At 44.6% G+C, this 19,966-nt stretch overlaps 1 protein-coding gene across 5 annotated transcripts in view; it reads right to left on the reverse strand.

The window, feature by feature from the left end:
• The window catches only part of NPNT (nephronectin), a 101,538-nt gene that overhangs the window by 53,312 nt on the left and 28,260 nt on the right, over window positions 1-19,966 (reverse strand). For 3 of the 5 annotated variants that reach the window (XM_066573904.1, XM_066573901.1, XM_066573903.1), the window contains exon 3: window positions 4,713-4,766. The exons of the other annotated variants lie outside the window; for them this stretch is intronic. In XM_066573904.1, coding sequence (XP_066430001.1) covers window positions 4,713-4,766 — 54 coding nt within the window. The remainder of the gene's footprint in view (window positions 1-4,712; window positions 4,767-19,966) is intronic. 5 annotated transcript variants of the gene reach the window in all.

Raw genomic sequence — 19,966 nt, forward strand, 5'->3', positions numbered from 1 at the left:
CCAAAAAACAATCATCAGTCAACAAATGACCAACTGCTCATTCATCGCCTAATCGTGCCCATCTTGACATGGCCGAATGATCAGGACCACAAACGTTCTTGCCCAATCTTCGTGCCATGTGAGGGGCCCTAAAAAGGGTTATTTCCATCACAGCAATTGATCCCCTATTCACACACCTTGCTAATCAGTAGGGGGTTCCAGAGTTCCAACTCTGACTAATCTCAAAATTTCAGCCCCAGCAGGTGCCAAAGTGTGGGCAGTGGAGCCATGCATGCATGCTTCCACTCCATTCACTTCAATAGGCCAACCAAAGACAGCGAACCATTTAAGTGAATGCAGCAGTGGCCTCCATTGTCCACACTTCGGGACATGCCTGAGTTGAAATCTCGGGATCAATGGAAGTCCAACCGCTAAGACCCCCCACTGTTTAGCAAGTTATCTCCTATTTTATGGACTGGGTATAACTTCCTGAGATGGGAATGCCCCTTTAAGTTCTTCTTCCTTTAATAAAGGTGCCATTCATTTTTTGCAGACAAGACAAATGATTTTAACCTGGAACAAGAACCTGGTAGTGTAAAAGCTTGACGTGACATTCCAGCATATCTAGGACAGATAGCACAGGGTCACTCGGTTGTCAGTTGCGGTGCAAAGCTAGAGAATCATAGTTAGCTGTCATCAGTCCGGTTGTGCTGGCAGTTTTACAAAGAAGCTAAAACAAAGAGCCGTCTAAAGAACTATTTTTGTGCTGCAACAGATGTTTTATCTGTGATGAAGAATGAGATTTGAGAAGGTGGATTATACAGATCATAAACAGGCTGATGGACGAGGATTAGCACTTTTGCACTTTTTTTTTTTATCCATCGAAGTTACATTTCTCATCGTGTATTCAGCAAGATGGGTCACAAGACAAAAGCTCTGCAGTCTGCGGAGTCATTTCAGGGTGTCTAGTGTATTTCGGGGAGCTGTACAGATAAGGCCAGGGTCACATCTGCATCACACCTTCCAGTTTGAGTCTCCTGTATACATCCAGCATAAAAACTGGAACTAAATAGTGCAGCTTGCTGCACTATTTCATCTAGTAAGATGGTGATTAGAATGCCGGCCGGACCCAATGATAGCCAGTAGGGTTCATTCGGGTCTAGTATTTTCATAGTTCAGCTACAATAGAAATAGACTGGATCAGCTAGAGCAGATGTGAATGTGTGCTTACAAGTAATGCTGCTGGCCAAATCGGAGTTTCCTCCTTTTGCCCCAAGTACAGTATGATTGGGTAACATGTATTGCAAACTAGCACCGGGAAAAACAGAAATACGAGTGCAGAAAAAGCCGTAGACATTTCTCTTCGATTCATAATACCCATCAATAATGTTAAAGGAGATGTCCCGCGCCGAAACGGGTTTTTTTTTTTTTAAACCCTCCCCCCGTTCGGCGCGAGACAACCCCGATGCAGGGGTTAAAAAACCCACCCGCACAGCGCTTACCTGAATCCCGGCGGTCCGGCGTCTTCATACTCACCTGCTGAAGATGGCCGCCGGGATCCTCTGCCTTCGTGGACCGCAGCTCTTCTGTGCGGTCCACTGCCGATTCCAGCCTCCTGATTGGCTGGAATCGGCACGTGACGGGGCGGAGCTACACGGAGCCGCTCTCTGGCACGAGCGGCTCCATAGAAGACTACAGAAGACCCGGACTGCGCAAGCGCGGCTAATTTGGCCATCGGAGGCCGAAAATTAGTCGGCACCATGGAGACGAGGACGCCAGCAACGGAGCAGGTAAGTATAAAACTTTTTATAACTTCTGTATGGCTCATAATTAATGCACAATGTATATTACAAAGTGCATTATTATGGCCATACAGAAGTGTATAACCCCACTTGCTGCCTCGGGACATCTCCTTTAAGCAGCTTGAAAAATAAACTTCTTCATATTGTTGCCAACTATATGGGCCGCTTAGCACCAACATCCGCGCTGACATGTCCATAGATACTAGATGCTTGGCTGTAAGCGGAAAGCCTTTGTGTGTCTATAGCAGTACCAGGATCAACCAGAACTAAATACAAATAACTTTTGATACTATAAAACTGGTCATAAAAATAAAGACTTTGTGCTGAGAAATAAATAGACAGTGAATTCGGAGATAACCGGCAGAGGAATTAACAGCATATAATAATTAGAGGGGTTAGCAGTTTGTAAAATTTTATTTATTTTTTATTGCTTCACCCCCCCCCCCCCCCCCCGAAACAGCACTACTCCTGACCGTGGGCTGCATCTGGTACTGCAATTCAGCCCTATTAAAAAACAGGGCAGCTGAGTTGCAATACCAGACACAACCCATGGGTAAGAGTGGCGCTGTTTTTGAAAAAAAAAATCTTTAATCTCATACAGCCTGTTTTAGTAAACATTTGTATTGATTATAATATAACTCTGGAGCATCTTATGTTATAACTCTGTGTCGTTCCTCTGTTATCTCTGCTGGAAAGTTGTACATGAATGAACAACTGGGTGTTACCAGTTGGAGGGTGCCTAGGCAGACATTGTCCAATCAGTGCTGACAGTATTGGACTGTGTAGGGAACACCTGCTTGTCAATTCATTCATACATATTCAGGAAGAATAACAGAAGAACAGCAGAACAATGAGAAAAGATGTTCCAAAACTGTAATTTCATGGGGAATACAAGTATTTACTAAAACAAGCTTGTCAGGGGTTTTTAAAGAGTTACTGCATTTTATAAAAACTTTTGACATGTTAGAGCGAGACCCCCGCTGATTGCTGAAAAGGGGCTGCGGGGCTCACCAAAGCATTGTGCCCCGTCTGCTGTCTTCGTTGCCTCTTAACGCCTATCAGCAGCTGCAGACAGACGTGTAAAGAAGCCTATGCGTCTGACTTTAGCTGCCGAGGGGAGCCGACAGGCAGTGAAGACAGTCAAAATTGGACAGAGCTTGGATGAGCACCACAACACCTTCATTTCACGGATCAGCATCCAGGCCCCCACTGATCAAAACTTTTGACATGTTGCTCTCATGGCAGCATGGCGGCTCGTTGTTCAGCACTTCTACCTTGCAGTGTTGGGGTTGTAGGTTCAAATCAGACTAAGGACAACATTTGCATGGAGTTTGTATGCTCTCCCTGTGCTAGCTTGGATTTTCTCTGAGTTCTAAGTTTTTTTTTTCTCCCATACCCCAAAAACATGTTAATTCTATATTAATAGAATTTAAGAATTGTGAGCCTCCACGGGGGCAGAAGCCATAATATCAAGTGATGTAAAGTGCTGATAATATAAAGGTGCTTACTAGATGTCAAAAGTTTTAAAAAAGTACACTGAAGGCCCATTTAGAGACAACCGTAAATCACTCAAAAGATGTTCAAGCAACTTTTGAGCGATTATCGTTGTGTCATTTACAGTGCAAGAGGATCGCTCAAGATGAGCTATCACCTTGTGCTGCCAGCGGAGGATGCAGAAGACAAGTGGGGTGTTCCCGCTTGTCTTCTGTATCCAGCTGTTCCCCCGCTCCGAGCGCCCGGCTGTTATACAGCCGAGCGCTCAGAGCAGAGGATGCAGAAGACAAGCGGGGTGTCCTAGCTTGCCTTCTGCATCCAGATGTTCCTCCGCTCCGAGCGCCCGGCTGTTATACCGCCAAGCGCTCAGAGCAGAGGATGCAGAAGACAAGCAGGGTGTCCCAGCTTGCCTTCTGCATCCAGCTGTTCATGCGCTCCGAGCGCCGACTGTTATACAGCCGAGTGCTCAGAAAGGAGGGTGCAGAAGTCAAGCGGGGTGTCCCTGCTTGTCTTCTGCATCCAGATGTTTTCTGCATGGAGCACCTGGCTGTTATAAAGCCGAGCGCTCCATGGCAGGTATGGAGAACAGGGCTGGACCACTGTGTTCTTCATACCCCGTCTGTCATCAGAGAGCCGAATACAGCTGAAACAATAGTATCAGCTGTATCCCGCTGTGAATCCCTGATAAGGCTCATTGTCGTCTTTCAGCATGCTGAAAGACAACGATGAGCGACAGGATAACAAAAACTGCATGATGTCAGTGCAGTTACACACAACGATTATCGCTCAAAAGACGGCTTTTGAGCAATAATCGTTGTGTCTAAATGGGCCTTGACTGTTTAAAGACTACCCAGTGCTCTACCCATCCCTCCCTCCTGAGACAGGAACAGGATTCTTCCACAAAAAATGCCTGCAGTAATCTGCTTGTTGATAACAGTTATAAACACACCAGAGACAGAGAGACCTGAACTCTTACTTTTAGCACTTAGGACTGTGTGATGTGAGAATACGGCTGACACGTGACACACTGGAATGCCAGCTATGTTATGTGATAGGTATATTATACAGCATCCTTAGGGCACAATAAAACATAGCATACCTTCTGAGAGAGGCACCTGCATGCATTTATACAGTAATACATGCCAATTTCATAGCTCAGGTCATACAAAGACATGCAACATGCAGTAACCCATTCTCAGCCACAATGTTGCCTCAAATTTCATTTTAGTTCTAGTCTTCTGTGCGCTTCGTACCTGATGAACGTTGGCTACATGCAAACTTCCACTGCGCAAAAACATGTCACAATTTTAAAGTAATTCTACGGGTCAGTGAAAAGTACTGACAAGGAGCCTACGGATTATCATATCTGGAGTCTGCTCTCCCCAGACACACACTGTATTCTGCCAAAATGATTTGTAAGAAACATGTTTAGCTAACCTTGTGTGCGGCACCTTACGCTGGCTATTCTCTGCCTTAAGACGTAGTAGAAAGCTGCAAAACAAATATCCAAAAAAGGAATTGTAGATCTTTATTTTTATTTTTTTTTCCTTTTGGGAGGCTGGACTTGGGTCCTAATCAACATGCTACATTCCGGCAGCCTTAAACACATTCAACTTTCACAGAAAGTCTGCAAGAAGACAAAAAAAATCTGGGACAGGTTTAAAATTAAAGTAATAGCACAAAACAAGATGGTTATTGTAATGCACAATGCATGCTGAAAGGTAAAACGGGTTAGTAGCACGGTACTGTACATGGCATAGCACTGCTGCGACATGTCATTAGGAAGCAGGACCATCATGGTACCATCAGTTGTAGACGTCTCTCTCCGTGTCTCCTGGGTGCACACTATGGCGGTTTTATTCCCAGACAAATAATTTACAAATCACCACAGGTTTTGCAATGCAGTTTTGGGCCGTGCTGCTTTTATAAGTAAATCACATGCAAAAACTATACTATATATATATACACACACACACACACAAAAATATTATATATTATTATAATTTTTTTTATTTAGCAGAAAATTGAGCCTTAGAATTCCTTGAAGGGTTTGTCCAGTTGTAAAGTATTGAAGGCCTATACTTAGGATAAGTCATCAATAGTAGATGTGCAGGTATCTCCAACCCAGTCCGCACTGGTGTTTGTGCATTGAGCTCATTTGTGTAGGAAGCAAACAGCTCCATTCCCACTATAGTGGCTAGGCTTGGTACTGCAGGAAGAGTCTCCGTTAAAGTGAATGGCAACTAAGCTTGCAATACCAAACATAGCCACTACATTTGGAATGGAGCTGTCTGCTTCCTGCAGAAAGCAGTTCAGCACACAAATAGGGGTGCTGGGCCAGAGTATTGATGACCTATCCCAATGCTATGACTTCAATATTTTACAACTGGACAACCCTTGAATGACAGCTTTATCTTTGTACACACCTCGGCTTTGTTCACATCTACATCCGAGATTCCACTGTTGCAGATTCCACTAAATTTTCTGGAAAAATTAGCGCAGTGCTTTTTTTTCATAAAATGCTGGACACCATGACGGTGACCTGATGGACCCCATTATAGTCAATGGAGTCTGACGGGTGCCGATGATGTTCAGTATATGACGGGTCTGGTGCCGCCATCATTCTACTTCTATAATACAGTAGATCAACAGACGTTACAATGGGGTGGTAATGGCGAAGTGAACAAAGCCTGACATAGTTGCATTACATCAAATTTGTATTGTCTCTAGTGGACAGAATGTGTAGTCTGCTATGCCATTACCCAATAAAACAATAGCACTGGGAGTCAATAGAACGCATCGGTCATATCAAGCCTGAATGCAGGGCGATCAGAGCCCTTGTTTGTGAAGAGGTCTACAAGCAGACACTGACAATGATCCTGCACTTCATTGCCACGATTTATTGCCAAACTATTACATTCAAAACATGCGATTCCATTTTATAAGGAGCATACATGAACACCATTACAGTCAACGTGTCGCTTCAAAAAAATAACCTACAATGCAGAAGCTTTTTTTGATAATTGATCTTTTTAGAAAGCATCTCAAAGCTAAAAACACAAATAAACATAATACAACAACTTTAGACAACGAGATCCAGGTGAAGGCTACAGTGAATGTACCCACCGGACATGGGAACTCTTGGTAGGGAAGGTCCTAGGCCTCATTCACATCTCTGTTACTCCTGCCAAGGTTATGCTCTGTTGGGCTACATCCACATGAGTGCATTGCAACACGCATAAAAAACTTGTGTTAATGGATTTTATTGCACATGAGCGATGCTGTTAGGTAAACAAATTGCTGCATGTCCTATTTTTTTGTGCTCTTCAGAACGCATCACCTATTGTTTGCAATGGGACAGACAAACACATTGCATGCCGTATGATGTGCGCACAAGTTTGATGTGATGTTTCTCTCAGAAATCCATGGGAAACGCTTGACGATTAGAGTTGAGCGAACATACTCTGCCGAGCTTGACGCTTGTTTGAGCAGAGAAAAAAAAAGCTCGGGACCCGGCATCCCACATACAAAAATGCTCGGGTCTCCCATTGTAGTCAATGGGGTTCGTTACTCCAGTAGAGCTCTCGAAATTTACCAAAAGCTCGACTCGAATAACGCGGACCCGAGCATTTGGGTGCTCGCTCATCTCTATTGACGATCCATCGAAGCACATGAAACAAGCGCCGGAGGATCGCAATTTCCCACAAGTGATGCAAGGCATTTTTGCATAAAAAACTCCTCACACAAATTGACCAGCGCAATATCGGCTCGAGTTTCTCTCACGCTCACCCGTGCAAATGTAGCCTTATATGAACAGAACAATGAAAGGGGTGGTGGGGCCAGATTCGTGATTTGCTAGACACCAATGGTGCCCAATAAACCCTACAGAACCCTAATTGGGTTTCCATCCTAGTGGGGAATTTTACAGGAAGACAATAGTGGTGAAGGCTGCATTATTTTTTCCAGTATTTTTTGACAGACGCCCCTAACAGAACCTCCGACGAAGATCTAACCAGAGTTACTAGAATACACAGAAACAGGGTGCCATGCAAAATGTAACCCATGAAATGTTAGCAATCGGTAGGTTCCATGATAGAGGCACGCCTCCTGTCACTACCCTGTGCACGCTATGCATCAGTAGTCTTCAGCACTTCGTGCTGTTCTGATTGGCCAGCCATTGATCACATGAGCAGAGCTGGCCAATCAGAGAAGTGCATAGTGTCAGACTACTGATACACTACCAGTGCTCAGTGTGCACTGGACAGTCTGAAAAGTTTCACAGGACAAAGGGTTGCTTTAATGGACGATTGCCTTCAGCGGTCCTAGTGTATTTTCACATGCAGAGTTGTTGCAGAAATCTCTACAACTGTCCTATTCATCCAAATGAAGAAATCCAGGCACTTGCTGCAAAAACAACCCCGCATATCTATGGAACAGATTTACAGTTCTGCAACACATCTGCCATGTAAATATACCCTTCTGGGATGCTGAACGGCCCATCACTTACTTTTATACTTTGTAATGTACTCCATTTATGTCAACTTCATTAGTGACAACAGCAACAGCAACACACACCAACATATAAATAGCAGATAACACAGTGATAATTACCCAGAGCATTACAGAAGCTAATGTCATACACATCTGGAAACTTCTTTGCATTAGATCATAATAGTAAGGCTGCTTTCACATCTGCGTTGGGGGTTCTCTTCTCCTGCTCCGTTATGGGAGCAGGAGAGGGGAATCACCCTGGCCGGATGGAACCGAACAGTGCGGAACAGACCCCATTGACTATAATGGGGTCCGGTCAGTCTCCGCTCAGCTGCCTGGCATTTTACCGGATGACAAAGCACTGCAAGAATATTTTTCTGGTATTTTGCGCCGGATCTGCGATGGAACCTCCGAACTCCAGCGCAGATGTGAAGGCGGCCTTACATTTAGCACTGCACATATAAAGTAATTACAACCAAGGAGGTTTAAGGCTGCGTTCAGACTCATGTACTGAAAATTAATGTTATATTTTATCTTCATTGTTCCTTCGTTCTTCATTCTGATGTTACAGATCGCAGCACAAGGAAGCAGAGATCCATCTTCGTGTTGCGAGATCCATGATTGCAATGTGGTCGAAAGGGATGGAAGGAGAATGCATATCTTGAATTCTAGCACCCTCTTAAAATCTCAGAAGCGATCTTGGAGAACATAGCTGGAAGACACTATTATATAGTACGCCAATTTCTGTCATTAAAGCAGTTTATACGGCCACGTACAGTATATATGCACAAACAATAGTGTCCCAAAGTACTCGGGATTAGTGCAGGCCACATTTTAACAAGGTTTGTACACAAAAGCCTCTTGTATGATGCATTCAAAATGAATGTGACAACAATAGCAAATAATAATGTGATCTGTTTATTACATGTGCAGATATGCCAGTAAATGTTGTCTACAAGAAAAAAAAACTGTTTTGGTATGTACTAAGCCTGCTCCAAGAAAACACGTAACCAACTCACATTCTGCAGACCATCCGTGTAAAACTCAGCATGCCCGACACCGGCCTGGTAGACTTTAGGATCCGTCTTTTTCGTACCATCAGAAGTCCCTTTGGCTCCCCTCCAAACCCAAATCTATGAGCATCTCTTAAATAACATGCAAGGCATCCAAACACGGCCCTGGTTTTTTGACTTTGATCACATGAATAACAATTGTTGGCAGCAGATAGAAGAACAATGCCCTTTTACCCCACGGTAGTGACAAACCAAGCAGTGCTATGCCATTGGATTTGGTAAAGTACCACTGATAGTGAAAGCGTGAAAGAGCCTGTAAATGAAAATGTGCAAGGTATGTAATAGGCAATTCATAAACAGCAGCACAAGCACTTTAATACTACTACATGGAGAAGCAGATGTGAGAAGCCAGCAGCCGCATGCAGCAATCTAGGCCCCGCTAGGCCACCTTCTGTGCTTTGGGTCACTATTATACCTTGGCCTATACTGTGTGACTGTGCTTTATGGCAGGTGTACACGAGCGGTGCCCTTGAATAACACACATCATGCCCATACCAACGATTTCTGTGCATCATACTCTGCATGCGCTTGTCTAATCACACGCGGCAACTGAAAATCTGTTCTATTTATACGGAAAGCGGCGCTTTGGTGGCACAGACATGTATTTTTGCAAACGCCACACAGAAGAATGGATGATCACAGACATTTCTGCAACAAATCTGCTGTGTGTGAATATAACAAGAGGGCATCCTCTACATCTAGAGGAAAGAAGGTTTCTACACCAACATAGAAGGGGGTTCTTTACTGTAAGAGCAGTGAGACTGTGGAACTCTCTGCCTGAGGATGTGGTGATGGCGAACTCACTGAAAGAGTTTAAGAGGGGACTAGATGTGTTTCTTGAGCGATACAATATTATACGTTATCATCATTAATAATTTCAGCAGGGTCGGTGATCCGGGAATTATTCCGATTGCCAGTTTGGAGTCAGGAAGGAAATTTCCCCTTAAAGGGGTTGTCCCGAGGCAGCAAGTGGGTCTATACACTTCTGTATGGCCATAATAATGCACTTTGTAATATACATTGTGCATTAATTATGAGCCATACAGAAGTTATAAAAAGTTTTTTACTTACCTGCTCCGTTGCTAGCGTCCTCGTCTCCATGGTGCCGACTAATTTTTGGCCTCCGATGGCCAAATTAGCCGCGCTTGCGCAGTCCGGGTCTTCAGCAGTCTTCTATGGAGCCGCTCGTGCCAGAGAGCGGCTCCGTGTAGCTCCGCCCCGTCACGTGCCGATTCCAGCCAATCAGGAGGCTGGAATCGGCAGTGGACCGCACAGAAGAGCTGCGGTCCACGAAGACAGAGGATCCCGGCGGCCATCTTCAGCGGTAAGTATTGAAGTCACCGGAGCGCGGGGATTAAGGTAAGCGCTCCGGTAAACTTTCTTTACTTCCCTGCATCGGGGTTGTCTCGCGCCGAACGGGGGGGGGGGTTGAAAAAAAAAATAACCCGTTTCGGCGCGGGACAACCCCTTTAAATGGGGAAAATTGGCTTCTACTTCATTGGGTTTTTTGCCTTCCTCCAGATTAACATTGGGGGATAGACATATGTCTTTTTTCAGCCTTACATACTACCTTGTTTCCTCGAAAATAAGATATTTACATATTAATTTTTGCCCCAAAGAGGCACAGTGCCTTATTTTCGGCGGGGGGGGGGGGGAGAGGGGGGGGGGGGTCTTACTTACCTAGCGGATGGCGCCCTGGTGCCTTGCACTGGTTCCCGGGGCTGCGGCAGGCTGCCGTCTCCTCCATGCTGACAGCATTCTCTTCCTGGTAACGAGGCTTTGAATACCCTGCCTCCAGCAAGCGAGAGCTGTGATTGGATCACGATGAACCAATCACAGCTATTTAGTAATCCAATCAAAGCAATCGCTTGCTGGAGGCGAGATATTCAAAGTCCCATTACCAGGAAGAGAATGCTGTCAGCGCGGAGGACACGGCAGCCTGCCACAGCGCCGGGGGCCAGCGTGTGGGACAGGGATGCCACCAGCTAGGTGAGTATTGGTGTTTGTTTTTTTAATCTAGTGTAGCTAGGGCTTATTTTAGGGGGGTTTATATTTCAAGCCCCCTCGCCCACCCCTGAAAATCAGGATAGGCCTTATCATCAGGCTAGGTCTTATTTTCAGGAAACGCTGTTACTATAACTTTATAGTATTCAAAACTACAATGTGCGATACGGACAACGTGTAATAAAATCCCACACATAATTATATCATGGTTCAGTAAGAGACACCATAAATAGCACCGTAACACTTAGCGGGCATTTAGTAAGGTGCTATAAATACTCTGGTGTGAATATTGCTGTAGCCCATCGCCCTTTCTAGGAATTTCCTCTGGGTTCCCAATAAGGACTGGCATTTCTGGGTGGACATAATCTATTAGAGAACATTTACCCCGCCAAGAAATCTTCACTTGCCTTTAAATATACATTTTCAGTTGTCAAATTCTATTCAGCCCTCCACACCAAAGTCCGCATGCCCAAATACGAATTTTGATGTAGAATTGCCACTTTTAATTCAGCATCAAAATCTGCACATTAGACTTGTGGATTCTGATGCAGAATTTTCCACAAGACGGCAAATTCTGCTTCATCTTTTGGAACAATTCTGTCTCGTTTGAAAGGTCCTTTATGAGCCATACAGTGGTGATGCCACAGGGGATACAGAGGTCTCAGTCCCACCTGGGAGATCCAATATAATTCAGTACATTTAAGGACTACCAGCATGGGCATCAAAACACCTGGCAATACCCACAAACCCTACCTTGGGGTAAATGTACACACACTTTGACCCCTTTGCAGTCATTTCCTGGGACAGTTAGTAACTATGTAACAGGTCAACTGTACAAATTAACACCTCAATGTTATGTCTGCCTGTTGGTCTGTGCTACGCTCCTAGAGATGCTGTAACAGGCTTTGGCGCGGCAGTGTGAGCAATGGACCAAGGCATCCTCTTCCTGATTAAGGCTGGGAGGGGGTCATGGGACCATAGAGATTCGGGAGCCACCTTGACCATGGGGGGCATGAAAGATTAGCCACATTGACCATGAGGGAGACACAGAAGGGGGAACCACCATGACCATGAGAGGGAGGTAGAAGGCAGAGCCCCCCTGATCTTGAAAAGGACTAAAAAGGAGAACCAGTTCTTGTAGTGGGCATTATGGGATAAATATTACTGTACTGAGGCACTATTGCTTTACAGGGCACAACAGGGGACACTAGTACAGTCTGGAGTACAAAAGCGGGCATTGTTACTATGGGAAGGCACTGAGAGGGGCATTAGGGGTAGTGGCAGGAAGAGGAGAGTATGCAGAAATGAATCATTTTTACAAGAAGTCTTCATGGTGGTCTGGACCCAGATATAGAAGAAAAGGGAACATTAACACCACCAATCATAGGAGACGTCAACCTCGATCACTGAAGGTAACTGCACTGTAATCACTATCACTGAGTAGAACTGCTATCTGACTATTATATGGTTACTGCATTATTTAGAGGTATACTAGAGCTGACGCACTGCATCTGACTCACAGTGTTATAAAAGCCATTTTATTCTGTCTAAAATGTGTGAGGTTCGACAAGATGACAGGAGTAGTAGTCCTGTCATTCTGTGGAATAGCAGGGAGCAGACTCACCTATGAGGTAATTAATGTTAAAAGACGTGTAGCTCTAGAGGTGTGTAGCTCTAGCTCTGCCCTGGAGACACAGACAGCCAAAGCAGTGGGAGCTTCTAACCTGTTGGAAAAAACTATGTCTGAGAATGGAACTCCTAACTACCAGTAGATGTGTTTTGTTCATGTGGTTAGGTGGGAGGTGTAGCCCGCCAGTCAGTAGTGAGGGCTGTGTAAGTAACGTTAGACCCGGACACACTAGATTTTAATGTGTGCTATTATCTGGTAATCTCTGTACTGCTGCACTTTAAATTGACAAGAATAAAAGTCATTCAGAGTTGCCAAGGCTGATTGAATTGGGCGACCCCCAGCTAATTCCTATCACAGTAGGTTTATATACATTTGGGGTGGGGGGTGGGGGGTAGGGAAAGGGGGTTAGAGGGGTTTTCCTCAGAGAATACAACCTATCCTTAGGATAGGTCATCAATAGTTGATCGGCTGGGGTTCGTTGCCCGGGACACTGACCGATCCGCTGAGCGGGCAAATGCTGTCAGTGCCACAAATACAGAGGTTGATGCGGAAGTCTCCGCGCCGACCTCTGTGTAGTGGCCGGCGCTTGTAACTGCAAGCACAACTTATGTTGATTTTAATGAGAGCCGTGCTTGCAGTTACAATGCCGACCACTACACAGAGGTCGGCGCAGAGACTTCCACTGCTTCAGCTCTGAGCTATGTGTATTTCCGGCGCTGACAGCATGTGCCCGGTCAGCTAATCGGTTGAGATTCCTAAGGATAGATCACCAGAAGTATTCTCCCTGGAAAACCCCTTTAAGGCATTTTGCTAGCATCATCATTAGCTGCTAGTCCTTCATCAATGGGTTACGTAAAAGACCCAGTGTCGGCAAGGATGAAGGGTAGCTGCAGTAGGGGCTCAAGCTGAACTTTCTGACCTCAGTCCATAAGCCTCTAGCTATGCCCCAGAGCTGAAGACCTGAGACAGACTGGTAACTAGAGCCTCTGCTTGTTGGGCAGTGTATCCATAGCCATCAGTCTATCAGCCTGTTCATCTGCAAGCCAAACTGACAGCAGAGAAAGAATACATTGGATGGAGAACTGCTGGACGGAGGGTTTAAGAAGACTCTTACAAGGGTACTGCAGTGTATAGCAACACTGATAAAGTATGCAGCCTCAAACTTGACTGATCATGGGAGTAACAAGGTTTATCTCCAATGAACATGCATGGATTTTCTCAGCCACATAGAGAGGTGTGAATACTAAAATTATACTGGAATTCTGCCTAATCCATGGTCATTGCTCAATGTAGAGGTGATATCACTGTGTGCTGTACGATATATACTGTGCACTCATAAAGTAGGGCTCCCGCATTTCCCCTTTAGATAGACTAGACTGAAATGAAATAGCGAGCTGCATTTTGGCAAAGTGTTATCTGCAGAGTTTGGCAGAATCAAGTGTTTCCATTTATCTCTTCTTCCCGATTAGTATACAAAGTATCCAGATATGCGTCAGCTGCTCACAGCCAGGAGAGGACTACAGCAGAGCTCTCCTCCTTCCTAAGCGTGCCGTGTCATGTATCGTGTCAGCTGGATCCATGGACTGCAAGCTATTTGTAGCCAAGAATGTTTCAATTTAGGTTTCGGATCTTGAACTGAGCGTGAGTTAGTAAATATTTAATTGCAACTGTGCTGATGTTTGATGGTGACTCAAGTCATAACCTATACTTCTGTCTTCACTATATATGTTTTCGCATTACACTACTAAATTAAACTGAAGCTCCACTTGAAGCCCCTAAAGACGTGTTGAGCACACTACAACTTCCGAATATAATTTTATTATTGGAAGCACGCTCCATATCTGCAAGATCAGCGCTGCAGGGCATCATACCGGGTCAAATATATCCTAGGCATTTATGGGCCTGGCATCCAGAGGGCGGCGTATTATGATCCTATGATCAGAACTATGGTGGTCAGATAGTGAGATTGTAATTCTAGCATTAATGTACTGTTTACCTTGGTGTCAGGGCTATGAAGTCAGGGGTCAATAAGAAAGCAATGATTCGTGTCCATTTTATAGTGATACAATTCTCTACATTGGTCGCACCCCTCTGTGAATGCAGTGTGCGGCTTCCAGTCCCTACTACTTTCAGCCTTCAGACCATGCATCAAATGCATCAAATTATACTGAAATCTTTGAATTTACAAAAAAACAAAATACACTTTATTTACCGTATTTTCCGGATTATAAGGCGCACCGGATTATAAGGCGCACTTTCTATGAGCGCCTTATAAGCAATCTTGTTTCATATATAAGGCGCACTGGATTATAAGGCGCAGCACATTACCGTTAAATAAACCATTTCTCAGACTGCAAGTCAAAATTTATTACACTTTTTAACAATAACTTGCAACTGGTTCAGCTGTAATTGCAAATCAAAACGTTTACCGTACTTTTTCAGTTCATTCCTCCACCAGAAATCCATCAAATCCGTCATCTTCAGTGTCGGAGTTGAACAGTTGGGCGATTTCGGCATCAAGCATGGGGTCCTCCTCTTCATTATCCGAGTCGGTCTCGTTGCTGCTGCTAGGCTCTTCAGTGGTGATTCCAGCCTTCCTGAAAGCTCGGATGACACTGGAGACTGATACATTCTTCCAGGCATCCACGATCCACTGGCACATAGTGGCATAACTCGCACGGCGTTGCCTCCTTGTGTTGGTGAATGTGTGGTCACCTTCTGTCATCCAATGCTCCCATGCAGCTCGCAATTTAACTTTAAATGACCTGTTGATGCTGATATCTAGCGGCTGGAGCTCTTTGGTTAATCCACCAGGGATGACAGCAAGCTCCGAATTAGTTTTCTTCACTTGGGCTTTGACAGTATCGGTCACGTGGGCGCGCATCGAGTCACAGACCAATAGGGATGGGAATTTGTGAAAAAAGCCACCCGGTCTCTTGACGTAGACCTCCCTCAGCCACTCACTCATCTTCTCCTCATCCATCCAGCCCTTTGGGTTAGCCTTAATGATGACACCAGCAGGAAAATTTTCTTTAGGCAAAGTCTTCCTCTTGAAAATTACCATGGGTGGTAGTTTCTGGCCATTAGCCTGACAAGCGAGAACTACAGTGAAAGATGACTTCTCATTTCCTGTGGTACGTATAGATATCGTACTGGTCCCTGTTTTCTCAACAGTACGGTTTACGGGGATATCGAAAGTGAGGGGAACCTCATCCATGTTAATAATGTGTTCTGGCTGGACATTTTTTTCATTTATCTTGGTTATGCAGTAGGTGCGAAAAATGGCCAGCTTCTCTTCATAATCCTTTGGTAATTGCTGGCACACAGTAGTTCTGGTGCGAATGGAGAGATGACGCCTTTTCATGAAACGAAAGCACCATGAAGGACCTCCTCGAAAGTCCTTGATCTCCATGTCACGTACTAAAGCAGTGGCTTTGAGTCGAATAGAGACAGTGGAGACGCTTCTACCTGCGTTTCTCTGTTCCATAACCCACTGTTCTATTTTGTCCTCCAACTGTGGCCACCTTGCTTTGTTTCCTCGGAAACTCATTTTGGTCTTCTTTACTTGGCGGAGGGCATCTTCTTGTTTTCTCCACTTACGCACCATGGATTCATTAATGTTGCATTCTCTTGCAGCTGCCCTATTTCCATGCTCTACTGCATAACTTATAGCTTTAAGCTTGAAACCTGCATCATAAGCATGTCTCTTAACAGGAGGCATTTTTTGGGGTAGTGGGTATAGTTAACGCTAAAGCACAGATATATTGCAAGGATCCTGCGCACAGAGCTGTAAGTATCACTCAGTGTGGCTCCTGACTACGGTGGCCGTAATGCTCAATCCATTTATGGATACTGTAAAAACCCAAGTGAAGAATAAATTCATAGGCGCACGGGGGGGGGGAGGAGCATGGTGTGTGCTGTGGTATGCCGCCCACGATAGAGGTAAAGGATCCTGTATGAACCCCTTTCTTTACTGTCGGGTTCATATATAAGGCGCACCGGATTATAAGGCGCACTTTCTATTTCTGAGAAATTCTCAGCATTTTATGTGCGCCTTATAGTCCGGAAAATACGGTAGTTCATATACAAATGTGACATGTATGGGAGTAGCAACTTTTCAGACTACTATCCTTCTCCAGGTTAGCGTAAATGCACCGATGCCATTCTCCTGGCACATCCACTCAAAGCATCTGAGCAGATATGCCTGGAGACCACCACATGGACTACTGTGGCCACAGCTTGCCTACAGTGGTTAGGTGATAGCCAACCAAGACCGGCAAGACCATGGAGCTGCAGAGCTGGATCATCGGGTCAGAGGATGGGTAACCACCACTAGTATTATCGTTTTAACAGACTTGGATCTATTTTTGAAAAGTTGCTATAACACCCAGGACAATCCCTCTAAGCCCAGCCAGCAGATGATTAGTGGAAGACCGGGTGACTCATATGCCACAATGAACCATCAGGGAAGGCGTGTTGGGCATGGAGTAGGAAAAGTCTTTTCTGCTACTCCATATCCAACACACCTTCCCTGATAGTTCTGAATCACTTGGACTCCCCTAATCAACTGCTGGTTGGGTTTAAGTAACTATGTTTAATGAAGCCTGAAGAAGGATTATAGTCCGAAAGGTTGCTACTCCACTACACGCCCTATCCTGTATACGCTCTTGAAACTCTGATGAGCTACATAAAGTGTATCCAGTTTTATTTGCATCTAATTCGAAGTTGGTAGCGTAATTTATTTTGATTGGATGTACATTACTTTTTATAGAACCCTTCTTCAAATGTCATGTCCCCCGCTGGGCAGGTTTTCACACCACCGATAAAAGAGAGCTGATCTCATCCTGAAAGTAAGTGGGCATAAATAGGACACATATTGTCATCTGCAGTGGCTTTATAGTAGAAGAAGAGTCCTCAAATGACTGCAATATGTGGGTCACATTACTCCAAGTGTTTTAATTAGTGCTATACAGTTCTGTATCAGTATGTCATATATGCTCCAGGCTGCATTTATTCGGGCCAGGTAATAAGATGCAGTGTCATTCTGCTTCTCTCCGTATTCCAATTTCCCTTTTTATTACCAATGGGCAGATATAGTAATAGGACTGTATTTAAAGGCCATCTTCTCTGTAAAAGTACATTTTATAGGGTGAATGCCATACACATCTCTATTTGTAGCAGACTTAATCCAGCCGTTACGATGCCACCATGACAGCTGTTTTACGTTGATGTCTAGAAGGCTTGCTTATTTTGTTAACATGTTGCTGTGAGCAATTAGAGATACAACCCAAAAAGGTAATAGTCCAGGGGGCAAAAATGGCAACAACTGTGCTGGATATGAAATAGCGCTCAATGTACTTTTCTACATGCTGCTAAGGCAAAGAAATCATGCAGGATGGGAGAAGACGACTGAACCTGGTAAAAAGCCTAATATTTAGTGTTAAATGTAATTTAGGAGGTTGTACATTTATAAATTGATGGCTAATACAATGCTTAACAGTCACTGCAGACAACCTGAAAAGCAATGCGAAAACCGGAATTGTCCAAATACACTGCACTATATCCATTACTTTCTTAGAACATTCTCCCTGAATCAGTGGTTATCCTGAATCCAAGTACTCTATATGGCTCTTACTGTGCCATACAATCAGATGGTTAGTTGGCTGGGGTGATAAAGCATTAGGAGCTTTCTCGCCAGCTTCTACTATAGTGCTTAGAGATGCATAGAGAAGTTACTTTCGGACTACAATACCGATGACCTACAGAGGTAGCAAAGTTTAACTTAACTGTGATAACGTGATGCAAAAAATTACATAGTAGGTTAGGCTGAAGGGAAACAACATCCATCTAGTTCAGCCTATTTGCACCCCCCTTGTTGATCCAGAGGAAGGCAAAAAAAAAAAAAAACAATAACGAGGCAGAAGCCAATTAGCCCTTTTGTTACTATGTAACTTGTTGCGAAAAGTTATCTTCTCTTAAAGCTGCCTGGACATGGGCGGATTTGCATTGCGGAATCTGCCGCGGGTGTCTGCGTCTGGGAATTGCAGCAAATACCGTCCATAGGATGCTATGGGAAAGTGATTCTTTCTGCACATGAGCGGAAACCAATTGCGGTTTCTGCTTGTGGAGGAAGAATTGCAGTATGCTCCATTTTTGCGTGGATTCCATGCGAGCGGCTTCCATTGCACTGAATGGAAGCCATCCGATCTACGGCCCTTTTGCAATTGACATAGTGGAAAGGTTGCGGATTCCACATCATCGCTAGGCAGTGGTGCGGGAAAAGTGGGAGTCTTTAAAAAAAATCTGTACTACGCATTTCCAAAGGCGAGCTGTGTGGACCATTAACAGTACAGATGAAGAGAGCAGGTATGCGCGGATGCCACTGCTGCCAGGGAAGGATTCCGCATGCGGAATCCAATCCACCTGTGTGCAGGCGACCTAACACGAAGCTATTGAAAAGTTGTATAAAATTTAAGAAATTTTTTTAGTGCGGTGTCAAGTCAAACTGTGTATCCTCAGGAGAAGGCAGAGTTCAGATGGTCAAAGGTGAGTTGTGCCCAATAATTTTATGTGCAACTCACATTCCACAGTACAGGGATGCCTGTCTGTATGCTGCCCAATCTGCAGGTGATTAGGACAAGCACTCGTGTGTATAGCCTCATAGGAAATAACGGGTCCATATGCTCTCTGTGATATACAAGGACAGCACACAGCCGGAATATATGGCCAGCTGAACTTGGTCTCAGTCATTAATCTCAGATCGGTGTGGGTAAAATGGTGTAGCGCAGCTGCGAAGACTTTTTCTGTTAGTATTTTCTTTTTTTTCCCCATCTGCATTACGTTGGGGTATCCTTTAAGCTGCTGCTCTCCAGAACGGGTTGGATGATAAATTATATTTGTATAAGCTGTTCTGGATAAGACAGAAGACCCTTGGATAAAGAAACCTTGAAAAGGCGAACTTGGATTCCCGATGCAGGCGGAACACAAATACTTTTTGTTGCTCCGCCTGGCACCCGGTGAGTAGAATCCCTTATGATTGTTACATCTTTTTCTTCATGGCTATGGTGCTTTCCCTAATTCATATTTCAGATCGGTGTGGGTGCAACTCCTGGCATCTCCGCCAATTAGCTGTTTAAAGATGCCGTAGTGTTTGCATGAGCACTGCCACATCTTTACTGAATACCAGGCACAGTGCTGAACATTTTATGGTGGTAGTGTCTGGTATTGCAGCTCTGTTTATTTACTTGAGTGGGACTAAGCTTCATGTAGGCCATGTGGCCGATGAACGTGAGATCACAGAACTGAGAAAAGATCACAAGATTCACCTGAGCACTGTGACCCCTTCAATAAGCTGATCAGCATGGGTGTCTGTAGTCCGCTCCCCACTGACCTGATATTAATGACCTATCCTTTTTTTCTTCATTCATTATGTAGCTAGCCCCCTAGCATATATAAGTGGGCTGATGTTACCTTAGTTATTTCTTTCTGTCTGA

Source organism: Eleutherodactylus coqui, chromosome 7, assembly GCF_035609145.1.
Source record: "Eleutherodactylus coqui strain aEleCoq1 chromosome 7, aEleCoq1.hap1, whole genome shotgun sequence".
In the NCBI taxonomy this organism is placed as follows: Eukaryota; Metazoa; Chordata; class Amphibia; order Anura; family Eleutherodactylidae; genus Eleutherodactylus; species Eleutherodactylus coqui.